This window comes from Spea bombifrons, chromosome 11 (assembly GCF_027358695.1).
Source record: "Spea bombifrons isolate aSpeBom1 chromosome 11, aSpeBom1.2.pri, whole genome shotgun sequence".
Lineage (NCBI taxonomy): Eukaryota > Metazoa > Chordata > Amphibia > Anura > Pelobatidae > Spea > Spea bombifrons.
The window spans coordinates 30,793,673-30,817,296 of NC_071097.1; the positions used below are offsets into that span (position 1 = coordinate 30,793,673).

At 40.3% G+C, this 23,624-nt stretch overlaps 1 protein-coding gene across 2 annotated transcripts in view; it reads left to right on the forward strand.

Annotated features, from left to right (window-relative positions):
- The first annotated feature begins 2,576 nt into the window (after positions 1–2,576).
- TRIM8 (tripartite motif containing 8) overlaps positions 2,577–23,624 on the forward strand; it is a 37,822-nt gene continuing 16,774 nt past the window's right edge. The window contains exons 1-2 of one of the 2 annotated variants that reach the window (XM_053450398.1): positions 2,577–3,188; positions 4,036–5,201. In XM_053450398.1, coding sequence (XP_053306373.1) covers positions 4,632–5,201 — 570 coding nt within the window. In that variant the 5' untranslated portion in view covers positions 2,577–3,188; positions 4,036–4,631. The remainder of the gene's footprint in view (positions 3,189–4,035; positions 5,202–23,624) is intronic. The other variant, XM_053450399.1, reaches the window with a different exon arrangement.

Sequence of the window (23,624 nt, forward strand, 5' to 3'; positions counted from 1 at the left end):
ACAAAGCATATATAGCACTCAATGGGTTAAATTCTGTTAATATACTATGTGGAACGTGTACTGAAATAGCCAGCGGTTGCAATGTTTCTTCTTCTCTGATTCTGGTTGGTACGCAGGAGTCAGGATAACTTGACATTAGCAAGCACTTAAAAAGTCATGGTCGGTAGTCATGGTCATGGTCAGCAGTCATAGAATTCCAGAATGGTCGGAGAATCCGGCTTAGTACATCGAGGTCAGCACGAACGGTATAGCAAGCAACAGCAATCACAATAATGAAGGTAACTGGAACGCAAAAGGATGCGTCACGCAGGATGAAAAGCCCGAGTCTCCACTTTTCTTTAATTCCTCCTCCCAAGAAAATAAAAAAGAAATTTGGGATCAAAACTTGTGCTTGGTTTGTCATGGTAGGCCGCGTTCCAGCCTAGGACAGTTAGGCCTAGGGCGTCAGATCCGGGGAGTAGCTGCCTCTCAGACTCCTTGGCGCACCGCTGATCAATAGGTCAGTTAGAAGATTGAGCTCTGATCTCACCAACTGGCCCATTTAATTATGGAGGTCACCGTATCCATGCTGTATCCGACGCCACGCTTCTTTGTGAGGTGGTGTGGGGGGGGGTATGATGACATATCTCATATAGTCAGAAGTGAGGGCGGTGGAAGTGGAGGTGAGTCCCAGTGGCGGCTGTTGGTTAAATGTATATTAAAAATTTAGGGCTGTATGATATGACCCTGATTGCTGGTACAATGAATGCTATTTTTTTGTTTTATTTAGCTGATATTATTATAAACAAAGTCTTGATTCTTTTCGTCCCATCTGCCCCCAGGACCCATCTGATTTTAGAATAAATGAATGCAAATATTTCTGTATCATCTTTTGATGTCCCTTAAAAATCCATGAGTTTGGATACAGTGATTGTACATTACAGGAAAAAGAAACAATATAATAAGTCTGTGATCTTTTTTTGAGATTCAGACCGGTTTCCTGGAAACCCCTGATGATTAACCATGTTTAGTAAATGACTCACTTCACAAACCCTTAAGGATATCTCTCATTATTATTTCCATTCACTTGTTAACAGACATGCTGTATTTCCTTGTTCACACCCACGACATTCTCCTTTTTGGACTTTTACATCATACAGTGTAGTCATTCCATCCCTTTGGTGTTATATAGAATGTATACATTAGAATTGTTTACATTAAATTCACACATTCCACTGGTTACCTAAGAAACGTTTGTTTGACAATTCCGCTCTATTGTTCAATAAAAAAAGGTGTTACTGCTGGTTCAATGCAGTATTTGGGAGGGGTACTAGTCTTAACCCCTCTGGACCTATGATGCAATCGTGGCTCGTCCAGTCCTTCGCAAGTCCTCTATGTCACACCTTTTAATGTGAACTCATATTCACATGACTGCTCAATTTTCCATAAAACAGAATAAAACTGAGTTTGAAAGTGAAATCTGGATAAATTAAGGGAGTGGAGCACCTCCCCAGTCATTAAGGGCCACAAAAATTCACTTAAGTTGATGTACACAAAAGGTTGGTTTCTAAAACAAACATTTTACTTATTTAAATTTGTAGACAGCATCGCATGTTTGTGTTAGCATGAGTATTTATGTGTTTGTGTTAGAATGAGTGTGTATATGTATTAGCATGAGCATGTGTGTTTGTATTAGCATGGATGTGTATCTGTGTATGTTAGTGTGTATGTGTTTTATTGTGAATGTGTGTGTTAGCATGAATATGTATATGTAAATGAGTGCGTGTGTTTGTGTTAGCATAAATGCGTATGTGTAACTGTGTTAGCATGTGTGTGTTTCTATTAGCATGAAAGTGTATGTATGTGTTAGTGTGAATGTGTTAGCTTGAATGTGCATGTGTAAGTTAGTGTGCGTTTGTGTTAGCATAAATGTGTAACTGTGTGTGTGTGTGTTAGCATGTGTTTGTGTAAGTGTGTGTGCTAGTGTCACTGTGTTAATGTTAGCATGAATGTGTGCATTAGTATTTGTACATGTGTGTTAGTATGAGAGTGTAAATGGGTTTGCTAGCGCATATGTTGTTGCCTTGGAGGTGGGGTTCAAGGGGCAGAAGGGCCGTGGCTTTCCTGTCTCCTGGTCCAAAAGGCGCCAGCCCTCCCCCGAAGATCCTGCACCCGCTTTACCGGCCTAACAATAAAAGCTTGGGGTTAAGTGGAGCAACATGCCGTATGTGCCAGAATTTATTTCGCGTTCCAGTGTTCGGGGGTCCATCAGACTATAGCGCGCCCCCAAACCTCCGGCCACAAGAAGCTCTCCGCTTCACCCATAGTTTTGTTTTTCCCAGAGATAATCAGGCCGGTCATTCGATGAATTTACTTGTGAATCGTGCCTGGTTTAGTGAATTTAAATGGCCTGAGATGCGGCCATAAGAGCCGGTAATAATGAAAGCACAGGTAGGGGGCGCTGCTAATCTGCAGTACATCCCACGACGGGGATTGCAGAAATAGGAAGAAAAGAAAGAAGTGACGCAGGCAGGAGTGGGCGGGGCCATCAGGAGAAGGGTTGGGCCATCAGGAGAAGGGTTGGGCGGGGCCAGCGGAGAATCAGTCTGCTGCCTGGGATCTCGGATCTGTACAGACAGGCAGAGGAGGCGACACGGGTTCGATTCCCCCAACCCCCCCTTTCTCTGGATTCATTTGCCACCAGCCTGGGAGGGGGGTCTTCTTCCAGGATCATCTCCAGGGGGGTCTTCAGCTCGCAACGTCTGTTCAGAGGAAACCGAACTCTTGCCCTAGAGACAGAGGTGGATTATTGTCCGGGATTTGGCTGTAGATCAAGGGGGGGTCACTGCGTGGCTGTGGACTGGGGGCATTTAAAAAAAAGAGGATCGAGGCTGGGGGCATGAAACAGGAGGGATCAGGACTATTCCTACCCCACCACCACCTCCTCAATACCTTTAAAGAAAAGCACAGAGAGCTGGCAGTGCTGATTGGCTTCCGATCGCTGGGGACGGATTAATACATATTATCTTTGCATTACTCTGTGAATTATCTTAGAATCATGTTATTTTAAAGATTCCATACGTGAATTTCTGGCTATTTCCTGGAATATTGAATCACCATCATCATTATCATCATCAACAAAATACCTACAGAAAAAGGGGGATCAGCAAACCGAGATCTGTGTTCCGTATATAAAATTGCAGATTTAGGTAACTCAAGAAGGGCGTTGGGAATTTCAATATTGCATGATCAGTCTTTTTTTTTTTTTAAAGGAACTATATCTATACAGCACAGATAATGTATATGTTTATTGTGTTTTCTAGCAATGTGTGTTTAGACATGTATCTGTTCTTTTGTGATTGTTTTTAAAACAATTTGGGTAAAGGATCTAAAGCAGGAGATGTTTACTTTGTATATAATCTAAAGGGGGTTGATACATTTTTATTAAATGGTTTAAAAGGCAAGATGGCTGAAGGTGGCTTTTTTTTTATCTGGTGATAAAGACAAAACAGCTGCAAGATGTAGTTTAAAGTTTGTCTGAAACAGCAAAAAAAAATAAAAAAAAAATTTAATGATTTTTTTTTAAAAAAAATGTATATTTAATTACACGTATATGTCAGATTTCGCACTTGGAGGTAACAGTAACGAGCTTCTTCCAAGGAGCTGATCCTGGAGGAAATAAATGTGTTAATTTTCTCTTGGTTTCCCTTATTGGGCCCTCTGTCACTGCCCTTGCATATTGAATGCAAAAGCAGAAATAGCTTTCATGTCAGGAGCGGGGGAGGGTAGTGATTAGCAGTTGAGAAATTCCTTTTCAGTTTGATCAAGGCATGCTGTTCTTCAAAGCCTTTATACACTGATTCCAACCGTAACTTTCTAGATTTCCACCCTTTCTTGTAATTTTTTTAAATTTTATTTAATTTTTTTTTAATCGTAGGTTTACATGACGTATGAAATTCAGGAAATCTAAATGTTCTGGTTGTGCTGAATTCTTCCTTTTTAACTGTATTTTCTTTTTTATTTTTTTATTTTTTTTTCTCTTATATGCAAAACAAGGAAGAAGTGGCAGGACTTTTCTCCTCTCGCTCCAGGCTGGAATTCGATCTGCAGGACTGAACCGTCTCTCCTTACGGACAGATCCGGGATTGCGCTCTATGGAAACAACCTCATGAATTTTGTTGCTTGGCAAATTTTAAATCTTTTCGGTTTTATTATCCCCTTTCGTTTGCTAGCGCGTTGTATAAAATCAATGTGGCTTCCTTTTATTTCTATTCTTCTTTCCGAACCCGTCGCGAGGTGCAGTTGTTTCGCCTTCATTTTGAAACAAATCCCTTTTTTTATTAATGGAATTTGTTCGGTGAACCTACAGTGGAAACCGTATAAACTGCTTCTTTTCAGCATTAAGGATTTCAGTATCTGAAAATTCTGGTCACTGATTGATTTATCCGGGACAAGAAAAAAAAATAGAGAATAATAATATATTTTGTTAAGATAAACTCTTATTCTATATTTCAACTAAAACATTTTTCTATATATATATAAATATATATAAAAGGACTGGTTATTTGTGGCACTTGCTTTAGTAATTGAATTTCTGTGACCTGCTGAATTCCGCTACAAAGTCTGTATTCACTTCGTGTCATTGGCAGAAAATGGCAGAAAATTGGAAAAACTGTTTTGAGGAGGAGCTGATATGCCCCATTTGCCTGCACGTTTTTATGGAACCTGTTCAACTCCCTTGTAAGCACAATTTTTGCCGAGGGTGTATTAGCGAGGCCTGGGCTAAAGAGAGCGGCTTGGTTAGGTGCCCTGAATGCAACCAGGCCTACAACCAAAAACCTAGCCTCGAAAAAAACCTGAAACTCACAAACATCGTGGAAAAGTTCAACTCTCTCAACGTAGACAAGCCGCCCTCTGTCCTACACTGCGTGTTCTGCAGACGAGGACCCCCGCTTCCTGCCCAGAAAATCTGTTTGAGGTGTGAAGCACCTTGCTGCCAGTCCCACGTCCAAACTCATCTACAGCAACCTTCCACAGCCCGAGGCCATCTTTTGGTGGAAGCCGAAGACGTTAGAGCTTGGAGTTGTCCTCAACACAACGCCTACCGGCTGTACCACTGTGAGGCAGAGCAAGTCGCCGTGTGCCAGTTCTGCTGTTACTATAGTGGTGCCCATCAAGGTCATTCTGTGTGTGATGTTGAGATCCGAAGGAATGAGATCCGGGTAAGTGGACTTCATGAATTCTTTACTTATGGGTGTTCCTTTTGGGGCAAAGTGGAGACTTTTATAGCAGTTGCCACAAACATGTTTCTACTGGTTGGACCAAGGCTATTTAATTTGCTAAATTAATTTTTTTAATCTATAAAATCAATATCTTTAGCCAGTTAACGTTTCATTGAACTTGGCATCTATGATGGAAGCCACATTTTATATATTTTTTACTTTTGGAATGTTATAATAAACCCTGCATTTTCTGCAGTTGTCCTACTGGCAGTTGATGGGCTGGAGACGCATTCTAATGATGTCAGCACACCTCTCACCCAATCAGCTGAGACTAGATGTTGGCAGCGCAATGTATCCCTTGTTTTGGTTCACCAGAGGTAGAGGGGATCTAGTTTAGGTTCCCATCTACTAATCTTGGTTAAAAAAAAAAAAAAAAATTATTGGCTGGCCCTGAAAAAGCAGCTTGGGACATAAATTAAGGGCGATTGAAGAAATAACTGGCTTCTTCAAAAAGTCAATGTTTTCATCTAATATACCTAGAACCTGCTTAGCATCTCCAATGATTCTTGAACTACAGATCAATTAATGCTGAATGGAACGATGCGTGGTTTTGCCTTAGCTCTGTTAGGTTTGCCCATGGATGGACCCCAGGCCTGACCTTGGGTGCCCCTGCTTATGTTTCTGAAAATGATGCAAAAACAGATAGCTGTAAAATGCACCGCTAAGTAACAATGTATTTATTTTTTTGGTTAGTACTAGCTACTTGTGTGCTACATAGGATTGTTCCTGCCCATAGCCCATTTTTTGCCCTTTGATGTCAGCACCCGAAACAAATGTATACATGCTTCTATAACACTATTATTACCCCCCCCATTATTACTTGTGCAAACCTTTAGACCGGCAGAACTAGACTTTTCTCTTGTGTTTTTGGATAAATCTAGAAATCTGCTAGACAATGAAAGCCATTTTCCATTTGGGTCACGTCCACCATATTACCTTTTGATATTTGTTGAGCTGGATCTTTATCATATGCTAGAAAGATCTAGAGAAACATATATATATATATATATATTTTTTTGTGTGACCGTTTATAGAAGATCTGCCACCTTCCCAAATGGTGACTCTTGTGGTTTGGGTATTTCTCCCAGTTTCGTTTTTTTGCTGGATGCCAATACTTTCTGAATAACCGTGTAGCCTGGTACAAGGTGATAGATGTGTTTGGCCATGATTAAGAATTGTTATATCTCTAGGCCTATTGTTCCGGTTGGAAATATAAAATCACAAAGGAGATTCGGAAGTCAATTAAATGCAACAGAAATGTGACAGGAGATGGAGCCTCTTGATGAGGGTTGCCATGTTGCAAGTATCTTTATGCAAACATAGGCAGTTACCAATTTGTAAGTTGACTTCACTTGCATTACGAAGTCACGTCAAATATTAACTTGTTTGCCTTGGCACAATTGAGGGAAATGATCGAGTTTCTGCCTTGCAGGAATTTCAAAGAAAAGTTTTGATTTGTGAAATAAAGGGAACCCGTATTCCAGTTGCCTGCAGTGCTTTGTGAAGGGAGGATAGTGGTTTTTTTATGATATCTGGAATGGATTCTGGAGAAGATGTTGAGCCGTGCTTCATGAACAAGGAGACACTGACAATAGCCTCTTGGCTAACTAAAAGCTACATGTTCTGGTATTTGTCTGCTTAGAACGTTCCCACCGGATCCAGGGCCCGTTAAAAGGGAAAGGTGTTGGGTATATTGTTGTTCGACCTCTGCGTGTGCAACGTTGGCGTTTTGCATAATGTGTTGTAAATGTGTGTAACGTGTTGGCTAACTAGCAGGAATTTGAACACAGGAAATTTCATTTGTGTGATGGAAGGTAGCTGAAAGCTGCTTTGCAGATCAAGCAGTTCAAATCCTTCTCTGAACAAAACAACCTGCTTTAGAGCTTGAGTCGTGCAGGCGCAGTTCCACTTAAAAACCAAAAACAAAGGAGAGAAAATGAAAACATGGATAGCGCTCTCAAGTATTCATATCTCCCAAGTGTCTTGATTTTGGGCACTTTGTCCTGCTTTTTGCGGGCAGTAGAGATCATGGGCCGGTTAGAGAGATCAAAGGCTCTCCCGTGGCTGCCCGTTGAGCTGCGAAATTGGCTGAGACCTGTGCTTTTGCACAAAGCCATGCAGACCTTGTGTCCTTCAAGACAAAAACGTTCCATGAATGGCATTTTTGTCATTACAGGCCTTGGGTATTTTAATGGTTTAAGTTCGGATGCCTCCTGGTAAGAGAGAGAACCCATTTCTGGAGATCGGTATAAAAACGGCACAAAATGTTAGAAGTCGGTAAAAAAAAGTGTGATCGTCTTTCATAACCACCACGATACTAAAATGAGGTGTGAGAAGTTTGTTCTTGGCTAGGTTTAGTGGTGGTAGGAGACTCCTCTTGAATTTAAAATGGTCTCCTATCAAAATTTAAGAGGTGCCTCCTGCCATCATTAAACCTGACCAAGAGCAAACTTCTCATACACTCATCACAACCACACTAACTAACTAAATGACCTCAAGCACTCTAGAGTGTTTGAGCTCATTTGGATGGTCCCTGCATGATGCTCGTATCTGACGCTCGCGAGGTCAGCGCCATGAATGGATAAATCCAAAGGAAAGCTCTGGTATAGCCTATATAGGTTTTTGAAGAACGTTTTGAGTCATCAGTTTCACCAGACTGAGGGTGATGCAGAGAGTACAAGAACCACCAACAAATGACCCTTCACCAGTGGAGAATCGGGTTTTTGGGGGTATTTTTGGGGGGAGTTTTTGTTCTAGAGTTTCTGAAATCTACAGAAAAAAGTACAAGCTGAAATACCGAACAAGAGGAAAAAGATCTTTTAAAAAGGCTGACCAGCAGAATAATGTAGTAGGGGGTATTTTGACAACTGTGTGCCTCAAGGAAGTTGGGAAGAGCTGAGGGAAGTCAGAATAGGTTTTGGAATTCAGTAAGAGGCCTAAGGATGTGATGGGGATTAGGTTCAAAAGAGCAAATGGTAAGGCGGGGGAGACTCTAACAAATGAATGACTGGGAGCCTCAAAAGAGCTAGAAGAGAGCGGATCAGAGAGTAATTAGAGCGGTTGTGGTATATAGCAAGTGGAGCAGACTGGAGACAATTAAAAAAGAAAAAAAACAAATCCTCTCTCCGTGTGTGGGGTATTTCTCCAGTGGAGTGGACCATGGAAGGAGCAGGGTTTAGGGGGCTTAGAGGTAAAAGGTGCAGAGAGACAATGGTTGGAATTTGGAGGAATGGCTCGAATTGTAAGGATTGATTTGTGTTTCGGGGTCAAAGGCAGAGGTGAGAGAGGAAAGTTAGGGTTGGAGGGCAGAAGCTGTGGGCGGTGGGAGCGATCAATAGAGTTAATGTCTTGGGAATCCAAAAGAGCGGATGGTGATGAACGAATGAAACCTGAGACTTAATGCATTTTTCTTACATTTCTGTGAATGTTTTTTGGTACTACATATTATATATATTTTTTCCATTTTAATATTTTCATGATTAAATAGAAGTGTCCTATAAACAATAAAACCACACAAAGCTCCCCATTACTGTAAATGGACATGTTCTGTAAAGACCCCTTTTTTTTTAACGTATATTTTTACACGTATGCAAAGGGAAGGATAGGGAAAAATCTCTAAATCTGCTGGACAGATATATTTAGAACTCTGTAATTAAAGCAGAGCGTTTTGCATGTACAGTTACCACAGGAAACCAGACTTTGTTTCCTTTACCCCTGTAAATCTGCAGGATCACATATGTGCTCCTTTCACGTGATGCCGTTCATGCAGGGATATCCTGATCCGTGATCTGCCCTCTGCGTGAGATTTACTCGTTCAGTACAAGATAGCTGTGGAGTTCCATGGGGAGGAAAAACGTGTCCCCTTTATCAATAATGAAATACCGTCCTCTAACAACCTTGTTGTCCCCATAAAAATAAACAGATGTTGCGGGGCTAGAACACTGATGAATAATGGGAATTGTGGTCCAGCAATACTTGAAGGTCTATATAACTTGCTAATAGGAAAAGAAGACGAGGCTGTATAGTAAATACTTTTTCATTTGTGTTGGCTATTTCACCAAATTTGATCTTTAAATATTTTTCATCAATTTTATCACTACATATATATTATACATTGCGTACAACACACTAAGAAAAAATATTTTAATTTGCTGTCTTTTTTTGACATCCCTGTGTGTGTGTGTGAGTGAATGTACGTGTATGTGAGTGAATGTACGTGTATGTGAGTGAATGTACGTGTGTGTGCGCATAAACAAGAATGCAGAATGGCAGGTGTATGGCTTTATATTTAAATCCTCACTGACAACATCCATGCATTTGCTTACAGCTTATTTGACTTTATTGACTGCTATAAATGTATGTCAGTTGGCTACGATTCTAACATGGCCTTGTGTGTGAATGTTTCAGTCATATCAGAATTTTTGGTGGGTTTTTATGATATGATAAAACCCAACTGATGCGCATGAATGATACACACATCATATTCTATTGTAGATGGAATGCTGTAGGTTTCTGGAACATGTCATTGGAATCATAAATGTTACAGTGATTCCTCCATTCCTCCATTTGCAGCCTAATAATATAACGACCCCCACTTCTAATATTTCTCATCAATTTTTATCCCCCCCCCTCTCTGAAGGTTAAAAGCATATAATATCTATTCTGTAAGTACTGGTATGTTGAATCCTTTTTGATTGTTTGTCTGACCATTATTTTGTTGATGGCAGAATCTGAAATTACCCTAATTTGCCCTCTGTAGTGAAACATGCCTTCTGAGCCGTCGGCAGCCTATGTGTGTGCGTGTCTGTGTATTGTGTGTATGCATGCGCTGGTGGAATTGAACAAGGAGGAGTGTTCTCATTGACCCTCTGCTCCTATGAAATATTAAACGTAATATCTTATACGTTCAGCTTTCAGGCTCTGTCACTAAACTACCGAGCCGCCTTCATCCTTTAATTTTTTTTTTTTTTTTTTTTTTTTGTGACTTGCTCATTGTTCATAAAGAAGCCGGCGCATAATAAAAACCTAGCTCGTTCCATGAAATCCGAGCGAATGGCCAAGTCCTGTTTCACCGAGACAAAGGGATTCTTTCTGCGTTAATATTCCTTTGTTCTCCAGTACCAGCACAGTGTTTTTGATGGTGGAAGTTTTAATTTAGCTTGGCTTTGAAACTGGCTTTTCTTAAGATATTTTGTAAATTTCATATGTTTCTCTGCAATTTTGTTTTAATAAAAAGAGAGGAAACAAAAATCTTTTGTTGGTTTATATTCTACATAAAACAAAAGCCTCTTTTCATTTATACATTTTTCAGGTGCATGGGCTTATCTAGTTTGTTCTTAACTACCTCAGACTGTGTGTGTATGTGTATATATATATATATGTATGTATGTGTGTGTGTGTGTATATATATATCTCTGTGTGTGTATATATATATATATATATATATATATATATATATATATATTCCAGCTAGAATCCTGTTTAATCTGTAGTTTCAGAATAAGGTTTTGGTTTATTAACAAGGTTTATTTTGTGAGTATAATCAATTTTATCCGCTTATTTTTTTTTTTTTTGTCGGACACATCCCATCAGAGTTTTCCTAAACCTCTAGAGAAGAAACAAATGTGAAGCTAACACTTTGCCTGCATTAGAATGAGACGGTAAAAAAAAACCTTGCTGAAGGCAGCCGTAGGATTATGAGTATATATGAGGTCAGAGCTTTGAGACATTATATGATGAGGTCAGAGCTTTGAGACATTATATGATAAGGTCAGAGCTTTGAGACATTATATGGTGAGGTCAGAGCTTTGAGATGTGTTGCTGCCATCAGGCTAAGTGCGTCATGATACCTGATAGAGCTCTGTAGTGTTCCCTGATGTGTAAATGTCCTATCTATAGCATGTATGTCTTCTCCTATATGCATTTTCTGAGGATAACTTTGTAACCTGCTGTATTAGTGCCGACGAATGTTATTGAGCCATAACCCGATTACACTGCACTGCAGATTCACTTAAGAATAACGCAGTTAATGGTCACTAGGATAGGCTGTTGAACTGGCCAAAAGGGTAGATGCCCCATGATCCTGTAGGTACTCAAAGGTTCATGTAGGGTACAGGAGGTTTTTTTTTTTGTTTTTTTTTACATAAAAAGTGCTGTGATTAAAATCTGTGTTGGCGATATATTTTTATTTTTTTATAAGGAGGACCCAGTTCATGCTGCAGTTCTTTTTGGGTTTTCCTTCAAAATACAAATACAACAAGGAATAGAGAGAACGTTGCAATGTTAAACATTTTTATGTTACAAGCATAGAATGTCTCGATGTGGGGTTTATTTGCTAAAGAGGGAGTCAACGGGAGAAATGCAGTTTCATCTCACTGATTTCACTTTATATTATAAAAGGCCAAAACCGGTGATCTTCTGCTCTGTGAATAGCATGGCTGGAGCATAATTAAATCGCTTCTTAAAGGTCGTCTTGTTGATTGATTTATGTGGGACCTGGCTATTCTTGCAGATAAATTTGCCTGGGATATCTCCAACTCCTTCAATAATAATAAAAAACCCCTTTTGTGAGTCAGTTTTTTTGGAATGAGGATTGGGGCAGGTAAAGCTGTTTGTCAAGTTCCAATTTCTATCATATGACTGACCGAAAAACATGAGACTGAAGAGTTGCATAGAACCTGGAAAATTCATGTCTGCGAAGTGAAAATGACGTACGGCCTGAGTTGGAATTTGTTTTCTTAATTTCGTTTTCATAAGCAAAAATGACCTGGTTTTGTTCCTTGACCCTATACAAAAATTAGGATTTAACCATCTAGTAACTTCTGTGTAGGGTGTCCTGAGTTTTAGTGATTTTAATATAAATGTAGATGTTAGTTGTCCTCCTGCTGAAATAATCCTTATTCTGTACTCCGGTCTAGGCCGTGATTTCTAGAGTAGAGCCCCCATGGCAGCTCTGTAGAGGAGCTACATGCGAGACTTCCCACGTCCATCTTCACTTAGCATTGAGCTGAGAAGACGGATCCTGTTGTATTCTTAGAAACCAAAACCTGCCATTTGGCCCATCAAGGCTGACTATTTTTATTTGTTCTTGGTGGTTACTTATGCGCACATGAAAATAGTAACGTCCAGTTTCTTAGGGATTTCAACAGTTACCTCTAAATGCCATAGAATCTGACGGCAGGTAAAGAACCATTTGGCCCATCTAGTCTGCTGGGAGATGGTTCCATTTATTTACATCCCCTCTCTAAGTAAACTTCCTTACATCTAATCCTGGAAAATGAAGTGCCACTTCTCCAGGTCACCATGGGAAAACTCTAGGTCTTGGGGCTGGCGTTGTAGCGCGCCCCACTTCCCCTAAACCAATGGCTTCTTCCTAGATTGCTCCATTGGTGGGGACTGTCCACTCGCATCCCACAAGGGGGGGCTCAGGGTAGCCAAAACCATAGTCATACCGAGAATATTAATGATCTCTCGTTCCAACGTTGCTTCTCCTTTTAAATAAGCTTCTCCTGTGTTCTGTTAAATTCCTTTAAGTATTTAAATGTTTTTATCCCATCCTCTCTCTCTCTCTTCCTTCCTCTGAGCCGTCCCTTCGTCTTTCCTGATAATTTCTATCTTGCAAACCACTTACCATTGTAATCGCCCTCCTCTAAACTCTCTCCAAAGTGTCCATATCCTTCTGGAGATGAGGTCTACAGAACTGAACACAATACTCTAGATGAGGTCTGATCAGAGATCTAGAAGGTGCCAGAACCTCCTCCCTCTTCCTGCTATTAATGCCACCGACCATACAACCCAGCACCCTGCTTGGAGTTTGGGTTAAACTTGTACACGTATACACGCATGTACAAACTTGCACCCCCCCTCGCTCTCTGTCACACAGATTTCCTTCCCATATAGCAATAGAAGAAAATGCCCCTTAAACATACAGAAAGGGGATGATTTGATAATTGCATAATCTAAGCGGAAGAAACGCTCCCTGAAGAGCTCTGCAGGCTATGTTAGGGTAATACTAAAAAAGAAGTAAAAACAAAATTTACTTTCTCGTTCTCCGTTGAGTCATTTGTAAATAAAGCAGGGTGAACTCCTTCGTATTACGCTCCAGGGATTTTTCTGTCTACTTTTGAGAACTGTTGGACACGGAGGCAAAGGGTCCTGTGTGACTAAGGTAGAAAAATGCTTGGGGGAACTAGAAGGATCTCTCCCACTCCCCACATAGTTGGCTAACCTAGTAACCGACAGAAGGACGTACGGAAGCTTTGTCTTCTTTTTGTTTCTTCTCAAAAGAGAAACTTTAAATGAGAAGTAAAGCAATGCAATTTCTACAAAATTTGTTCCTGTCGCAGTTAAAGGAGCCAGACCTGGCGTAAATTATTGGCGTCGTATAAATAAAATTTGTGCGTCCATGAAAAATGTATAGTTATTTTGCCCTCTTGATGGCTTTTTTAAAGTCTTTGAGGTAGTCTAAAGGTAGCCTTTAGCTGTTATTAAGGTTTGAGGTTTTATAGCAGACAAAAAAAAAATGGTCACACTCGATGGGCCAAATCGCTCAGATCTGCCAGGCCAACAAAAAAAAAGATGGGTGCACACTGGGGGCTCTGTATCATAAATACTAAAGTGATGCAAAGTTTAAAGAGTTCTGTTATTGCCATAGCAACCAATTCAATGATCCATCCAGTAGGCACATTAGCAGATCTCTCTAGGTTGCTATGGTAAAAGTCAACCTTTTAAACTCTGACCTGGAGTAATCATTGTTCCCATGACCCCATCTCTCCCCATCACGCATTCATTTTTTTATTTTTTTTTGTAGGATTTAAGCTTTTTTAAATATAAAAGAATACTTGTTGCTGAATATTTGACAAAATTTGTTAAAATGTAACTTTATAAGTAGCCTAAAATATATTGCTGTGAATATTTTGTGGAGCCTATGTAATATACAGCATGGGGTATGAAGCGAGAGGGCCTGACCCCATAACGCTTTGTGCGGCCCATAGCATTATTGTGGGTAACCCATTACGGGGGCCATGTAAATACATGCGTTTTCTTTTTTCCTCCCCCTAACCCAGCCTTTCCTAGGTCTCGTTTTGCATGTAGGGCTCTAAATGCCTTACGCTTAAACGATAAAGCCGTGGGAGAGACGCTTATTAGAGCAATTTCTTTGTAATCTCCTCTCTAAATTTCAAATCCAACAGGTTACTCGGACTATTTTATTACATGTGAGTGCAAAAATAACTCCTTAATTATTCTCTCGCCACAGAGACTTCCTGCCACCCCCCCCAATAGTCCCGTTAAATGATGGCTCTTCATCTTGTAATTTGCCTCCTCGCTCATGTTATGACTGTGGGTTTTTAACATATGTAGGCCACGTTGCTGTTTCCATGGATACGCCAGTCTGACTCTGAGCAGGGAACGATCAGGAAGTGTGTGTAATGCAGAGTAATTCCTTATGACATAATAAGAGAACTTCTGTTTCCTGAAAGTGCAGTCACCGCGGAAAGGGTGTCACTGCCGATTAAGGGCTTATTGAGTTATTGCAACATGGACGCTCGCAGTAACGACATGCTTCAATGCGGCAAACCCCCAAGGGAAACGCAAAGACCCTTTTCACCCCCCCAACCCGGACTCTGTATATTACATGTGCTCTAAGCGTTAGAAATCTGTGTTTTATTTCCTATCCTCTAGCCACGCAGTCATACCAGGTTTCCATGATTGTACCAGCGAGCAATAAACCAGATTATAAAGTTAATGTTTGATTTGTATGTTAACCATAGAAACTTTTAAACCTGCGCGGCTTCATTTTCATCCTCCTCGGCCAAGGAGTTGATCGGTCTGGTTTTTGTTTAAAGGGTATCATGAAAGGATCACAAAACAAACAAACAAAAAAAAAACGATTTTCTTAAGTTTTTTTTAATATGCTAACAATAACAGATTCCAGCTCTCTGGTCAGGAACTCCCAGGGATTTGCCCCGATCTAAGGATAAAGGGGCAGATTCTCAGGGTCACAAAGCCTGGAGATGGGTCCTTCCTATTCAGCGCTGCCGATCATATCTAAGACTCCTAATTGGTGCTTTTGCTTTCAGTATGTTATGATTGATTGATATCACTGCTTGAATGCAGGTGACTCAATTGAGAGTATCTTTTTAAAATAATGACAAGTCATGGTTTCCATGAGGACTGGCATTGGAGCCATTTGGGTTACACACTTGGCGAGCCATTATGTAGAATCTTCACAATGGGTTATGAAAGGGTTAATGTTTCCAGGTTCAGGGTCAGCTGATTTAGAAAGTTCCCAGGCATGGATATACACAGAGATATTATATATACATGGCATGGGGTTGTGTGGCCACCATCTTCCTTCGTAGAGGAGCTGTAAGAATGTGACAATCTCCGGTGATGGAGGCGCCGCACACAGCATACCGAAACTGCACGCAGAGCACAGGAAGTGTGTTAAAACTTTCCACATGGGCCGATGGGATGATTTAAACGCGATCTGCGCTCGGGGGTCATGGCAAATCGACAGTCATGGGAAAAAAAACCTTGCATAATGCAAAATTCTGGACTCTGTGTGCTGTTAGATAGATCTGAGGTGGACCCTCCTTAGGAGCTTGCAATCTATGTCTCAGAACGTCACTGAACACATACCTGGAAGCCTTCAAAGCGAGCTGACCCTGAAGCTCTTTAAATGTTAACCCTTTAATGGCCCATCATGCAGATTCTGTGTAACGACTCGCCAAATGTGTTAACCAAATGACTCTAGTACCAGTCCTCATGGAAGCCTTGACTTGTCGTTATTAGAAGATACACTTAATTTAATCACCTGCATTCAAGCAGGGATATCAACCATAATATACTGTTAGAAAAAATACTAATTGAGAGTCTTAGATCAGGCCATGTGACCCTGAGATTGTGATCTTTCACCCTGAGAACCTGAGATTGTAGCAAAAACCCTCAGATTCTGGGCCAAACCCTGATGGTTCCCCTGGTCTGCAGAACACGTGTGGAACTGAATTAAATTTCATTTTATTTATTTTTAATTAAAAAAAAAAAAAAAAAAAAAAAGCCGGTAGAATAACAGTAAACACCTGTCTGGTAATAAAGATACGATTAATATCCGCTTCAGAAGGCCAAGGAGTCTTGAGAAGCTCATAAACCTTTATTTCGTAAACAAACTTTATTTCCTTATTTTTTTTATTTTGGGCTTCCATCTTTCTTACTTTAGATCACGTGCTATATAGTCCTTGTTCCACGCAGAGAATTGGCCTTTTTCTTTAGTATTTTTGGGGAGTGACCTCTTCAGATTTTACCTTCAATACTTCAGACACCTTATTTTGTGATACCAATAACATTGCTTCATTATGCGAAGGATATTGTTCTACTAAATGACGTGGCATGTTTTCTAACCTCTTTAACTGTTCATCTGACTACGCCAAACCAGGAAATGGTTTAATATGTATGCGGCAGCTGTAGTCCTTAACCTTGTTTTTGTATAGAATTCTCAAGGTTAATCACATATTTTTTTTCTTATTTTTTTTATTTATTTTTTATAACACCATACTTTAACACACATTCATACTCGCTTTCTCTATTCCCCCCCTTTAAATATAAATATATATATATATTTAAAGGGGGGGGGAGAAGGCAAGTATGAATGTGTGTTAAAGCATGGTGTTATCCAAAAAAATAAATAAATAAAATAAAATGATTAACCTTGAGAATTGTATACAAAAAACAAGGTAAAGGACTTACAGTAACTACAGGAACATTTACCCCGACTACTACAAATGGTGGATGGAACTAGATGGCGCAAAGTATATTGTTGGAAAAATTCTTAAATTATTCAATTCAAAAAATAATAATAAATGTTCCCCCGTCGTGGTGCCGTACAACATACAACACTTGAAGCGACCACGTGCTTCGGATCTATAGCAATAGAAACGGAAGAGGATCTAGAAGGACCAAGGCTTCCTGATCCTGCCGGGAGAGCTGCAATCGGCCAGCGGGATTTCATATTATTCTAAGGAAGCCAAAAATGGATTTCCTCTTCCCCCTAATCTAGCTTCCGCAGCAGCCTAACTACAAAAACTATGACCTAGGTTTTTTTGTTCCCTTTTTCCTGCGGATAGTTTATTTTAATTGATAAATGTAAACAATACGTTTTAAATGTCATGGTAAAAGCCGGCTCCAATTACAGAAGTGAATTAAACCTTTTATGTGGTGTTGCAAATGCAGAGTAGGCTTTCACTTGGTTTAGATGTTGCAACTTTTTGTGTGGGTTTTATTTAAGTTTCTTATTGGATACAATGTTCAATATAGAAAGGAGTGTCCTGCGATTTCCTCTTCAGAGGGATTAACCCCTTAATGACAAAGCCCGTACATGTACGGGCTCAAAATGCATTGTTTTCAATGGGTTTAGGGACCGCCCATTGTCCTTAAGGGGTTAAAACTATACAGTCAACATTTATTTATGCCCACTGGCTCATAAATGCCCCAAATGAGCCTACCCCCCAACATTTTACATGCCATAAGTGACACACCTTTAAGAGATATGGTTAAAGGCGGCCTCGGCCCTGGACTATTTACATATCTACCCGTCAAGCCACCTCGATGCATTAAAGAAGAACGCTAGGATATGACATCATATTGCAGCTCTGCTTCAAAAAACATTGCCAGGTGGCCACATGGAAGCTGTGATTTGAGTTCTGTGCAGCGAAACACAGATCTATATCACTTTCACAGCTTGGTGGGCAGGTTGATATTCCTAACCGGCCCATGATTGCCCTGCTGCCTGCAAAAGTGGGATAGTAGGGCAACTGAGTTCAACAATACTTGAAAACTGGGTATTGGACACTTTAGAGTTTTGCATAAGTCCTGATACATGAGGAGCATGTGTGACTCCCTAGCATGGCTGCAGGGAATGACTATAATGTCCTTCAGGTGCAGCCCTTGCCTAGTTGACCCTGCTAAAAATCTGCATTACTTTCATGGCACCCTTCTGAATTTAGTTACTGGAGGTATTTTTGTCGCCAGAAGCTGTATGCTGTTAATTGGTGACTTGCAAATCCCAGGAGCCAGGTAGTCATGACTAGGTATGGCTCGTTATGCCATTTTAAATTGATCATTAGGGGGTGTACCTGATGCTGGCTCTTGGACATATCTAGAAGCCACGTTGATATGTTTTTTCTGGCATACATCTCCACAGAATATAGTAGAATGGCTGAAAAACATATAATATATAATAGAACTTTTATAATCTTGGGTAATTGTATCTGACACGTGTGTCTTCATTTATTTGTGTTTGAAATTAACGTTTGAAGTCTGCCGCTGTGCTAATGCTTTCCAACTATGATTTCTGAACGTGTCCTCTAGACATACAGTCCTGAAAGCAGCTCAAGGCTTTGAAGCCATGTAGAACAGCCTGCTATCTTTTATTTAACGGATCTTCCATTGCTTCCGAATGGTGTTACCAGGAAGTTGATGGGACCAATGAATTCCTGGTGCCTGTACTAGTGTAGGGATGGTTCTCCTGAGTCCGCCTGCAAGAAGGGGTTAACAAATGTAGCCCCTTGGTTGGCAAAGACGTATGCAACACAATCTGCCCCTCGGCACTCCTGTACTTTATTCCACGTAATGCCTATCTTATACATTGCTGATTTCTAAATACTCATAAATATATATTTTAAGGGTCTGAAGCACATACCGCTTCCCAGAATCGCACTTTTTTTTATGTACACCAAGTAAACCCATGTAATTGTGTTTTTTTTTTTCTTATTATTATTGTATTAAAATTCCACCCCGTGTGTTTAATTTGGGAAGAGCAGATAATGCTGCCTCTGTCACCAATCGCCACTTCAACGAGGTTAATGTTTAAATCTCTCCAAAACGCTTACACTGGCAAGAAAAAAATCACAAGCTATAGGTGGGTTAATAAATAATTTATGCTAAAAGCTCATGGAGTTTTATGTTGGCACAGAGCTAAGCAGTACAGCGGTTACCTAATATTCTGCAGTGAGTGCCAACTTTTATTTTTAAGAGGCATAAAAAAACGAACACTTGAAGTTCGGTGTATAAATTCTTTAATATGGTGACTTTTTCCAATCCCTGGACTGGTCAGACATAGCCGAGGAGTTAAACGTTTGTATTCGTTTACCTGTCCGTATTCCTCTGCATACATATTTGTAAGGACCCAAATGCTGCTGTGTATTATATGGTTAGGCTAACATTTATTTCATCAAACATACTCCCTCCTCTTCTCCTGGAAGCTGGTTTAATTTTGAACAATGTTAAAAACATTTTTTTCTTCTATTTTTCCGTTTTGCCTGCAGTAGGCAGATGCCGTTGGCAGTAACAGTGAGCAGCTGTTACTGAAAAATGTTCGGGCAGCTCGAATTATGGTATTCCTAAAGATCACATTTGCCTTGCAATTTTGAACAAGCCATCAACATAAAATAAAGAAGTTAAAATTCATGCATTTTTGGCAACAGAATTCACTTGTATATAGTGTGTGGGGGTATGGCAAAGTATGGCGAAGTATGGCCTTTATGGTTTAAGCTTCTGTTGTCTAAGCAAGATATTAACAAAGACCTTACGTGAGAGATTTTTTTAAAATGAAAATCTATAAATTTATTATCTTGAGGTTTCCTATTTGAAAACTTTCAGGTGTAGAGTCCTGTTGAGTTTTGAGGATCAGAGGAGCTGAGAAAATGCATATGAATCACTCATCACCAAAGCATCAACTGTTCATGGCACAGCATACCATTAATTATGACATTTTATCTTCTTTTGAAACCTATTCACAGTTGCTGCTATGATAAGTAGGATTTGGAAATCTGTTACACAATTTCTTTTGGATTTCATCACTTCACACAACAAACCCTAACGTTTCCAAGCTAACCTACCTCCTGCAGATGTTAAGAACTCTATCGCTTCTTGTGACATTCCTCTAGAGCAAAAGATTCTTACCCCATGGCCTAAAAATGAAAAGGACACCAGCCTATGACATGCTGTTCCTATCCATGGACCCAAGCTGATTTGAGTTTGGCGTTTTGCGTCTTCATCTGACCTAAGCCAGTGAGTAAACTAGAAACTGCACTGCCAAGAGTCCAGATGCGGCTACATCGATAGCAGACTTGGCAGTCTGGTACGTCGGGGAAAGCCTGTATTAAGTAAGAGATTGTCTCTGTCATAGAATGACCGGGCACATGGAAGATACATATAGGTAGTAGCAACAGACTTGTGCTAATTTGGACAAGAACCCCTTACAATTGCAAGACAACTGTAAAAAATGAACGCTTTCCCTACTGCGTTTTCAAATTTCCAATAGATTTGAATGCGGTTCAACCTCTTGCAATTCAGTTAGTGGTCGGAAGGATCCTTTGACCTACCCAACCGGTCAGTGATACCCACTACCTCCTAAAGTGCAATAGTGGGGCCGTTTGGCGAGACAGTACATGTTTAATTTTTGTTTTTAAGGAAAACTGGTAGCCTGTTGTGTTTGCAAATGTACTTCTCTTTTGTTACGGGCGAGCCACGGCACAATAATAATGGATCATGTGAAAAGCAAGTGACTGTGTATCTTGTGTCGTGCTTTGGATGTTGTTTTTATTCTTATTCAACCGTAGGGAATAAAGAAAAGAACGATGGATTCTATTGCCTTATATTTTTAATTCAAATACAATGGGCTTTTGAAGATTAAGTCACCCGCAATAATAAATAACTTACCAGGTTGTTACAGACCCTTTAACCCCTTAATGACAAAGCCCGTACATGTACGGGCTCAAATTCATTGTTTTCAATGGGTTTAGAGACCAATGTCCTTAAGGGGTTAAATTGTATTTAGAATATACAATGTAAATCTTCACAATATTATTTTGATACAGGTAGGAAAATGAACCTAACTGAAGTTTTTTTTTTCTTTCTGCTTAAATTCAAGCTCCAGCTATATGTATGTGTGAAACATCCCTTGGTATTAAAGGGTAACTTTATGATAGTTTGCTAACTGATCATTAATATCTGGACTCCAATGTCGAGAGCTCAACAAATTAAGTGGAGTCTCACCCCCTAAAAAAAGGGGGACGAGACTCCATTTAATTAATTCAGCCCTCGACATGTTAAACCTTACATTTTATTTAGAGTGCCAGTAGATCTGCGGTGCTAAAGAGATACACCTTGGTGCACCTGTTATTTATATTATTTTCTCTGGATGTTTAATCACATAGAAACTTAAGTTTTTCCTTCGGTTTCTAGGCCAACAACCTTTCACAGCTTGCTTTTATATCATTTCTTCCTATAATCAAGTGTTTCTGATTTTTTTTCACGGTGCAGTCCCAGTTTTAAGGCACTGTCCGGTGCAGCTGTCCCTCTTTAGTGGGCAGCAGTCATCATGGACCGGTTGGGGTCTGATCCCCCAGCCCAGGCAGCGGTAAAATCAATGAAGATCTCTGCTGTCAAATTAGACCTACAGAAGCTCCCACGTGGCCACCTTGGAAGGCTCAGTAGCTGAGCTCCACAAGTTGGTTCTTCGGGTTCCTTGGTCCCTCCCTGACCATGCTTCTCCTGGGTCCAAACCCAACAGTTCCCTGCCTCATAAAAATGCTGAAGTATTACTGTAGGGTTATCTTTTCCTCCTCTGTAAACTGCTTCTTGTTTAATATTTGTCTGTAAGTAGTAAAGGGATGACTGATGTGCGGTATAAGCGAGTATCCAGGACAGGAGGAGAGGCTTGGCTTCGTCTGGCACCCTCGCCCTCCCTGCTGTGGAATGCTTCTCTTGTGGAATAGCATAAGACAGGGACTTCAGATGAGAGGCCAGCTGAGGTGTCTTGAGGCAATTCTGTAGCTGATTAGAAAGTCAGATGTGCTCTTTTGGCTTACTGAAAGGGAACGCTTCAAGCAGTGATGTAAACCATGGCCGGTTTCCAGTACGGCCGCGACCTACCTCTTTCTATTGGAGCAGCAGAAATTTGGGAAACTTTACCATTGCCGGAACTGTTTTTCCTCCCATGAGGTTAGAACACACTGAGTAGATTCACCTCCGATGACGTGACCAAGTGCATCATATTGGCATCCATAGCGTGTGATGTCAAATGCAAACAACAAAATGAGCGTACTTCTGCAAAGCAACATGAGAAATACGCTGCCAATTATACGTATGTAAAACCTGTCTGCTTACTGTATGTACACATATAATGGATGAGCTCCAGAAAAGGATTCTGGAAAGGAGTATAATCACATTCTCGTCGTGTAACGTGATGAGGGAACTCTTCCCAAGAGCTTATATTCAATTGAAACGGGATCTGGACACGTTCAGTCGTTGCTTTGGTTGAAACCGTATATCGGTACATTCCATGGGTGCTTATGTATCATTTAAAGTTAAATGTGTCATAACTATTCTTAAGTTTTTGTATAGATTGCCAAGTGTCGTAGCAACCGAAGAGCGTTTACCTTATGTTTAGTGCTTGCTTAGTAGTATAAATGGCATCTACCAGAAGCAATGGTTGGTAAACGGCTTGGAATATGCCCTGTGGATCTTCCTACAGCGGGTGGGACAGAGTGGACACAGCTCAACACAGCAGAATGCCATTTTATAACACGACATACATCACGGGAATTAAACTGTGTTTAGCCTTGCTGGATTCCATGTGCTTAGTAGGATCTTTGTTGCTTTGTTCAGTGGAGGCAGGGGTGGCCCTTTCATATAAGCAGCTGCTTAGGGCCTCTGTTTTTATAAAGACCCCCTCAAAGGCTATAGAAAGGGCGAGGCATATATTTTTCACTGTATATCACTACGATATATCTTGTGATCATACACATTATGTATAATTCTCAAGTTTCATGAATTTTACTTAAGACATTGGGTCCAGCTGGCTTCCCCATGGGAACGAAACCATACCACCCTGTTACTTCTGAGCTTCCATACCCATGACCCATTGCTTCTCATGGACATGCTAGAAGGACAGCACAATTAATGAGTCAAACCATACAGGCTAATGTGCTTCGGCTTGGTAGGTTATGGGTATAAAGATCCAGAATCTGTTGGTGCTCACGTGTTGGCAGTTAAGTTCATGATGATGAGGTTTGCATCTTGGGGGCCAGACAGTTGTAGGATCCAGAAACGGATGTCCATCCTCCATGTATAGGTAGAATATTTCCCTTGGTTCAATGTCATCTATACTATATGGACAAAAGTATTGGGACACTTGACCATTACACCAACAGTTACTTTTATGACATCGCACTAAGTACATAGACATTAATAATGACATTTTAAGCATAGTACAGAATCTGATATCTAGTAAAATTATGCATTAACATCAAATGATTAAGTTACTTGCCCACCTAAATTGCTTACCCACCTCTCAAAATGTTT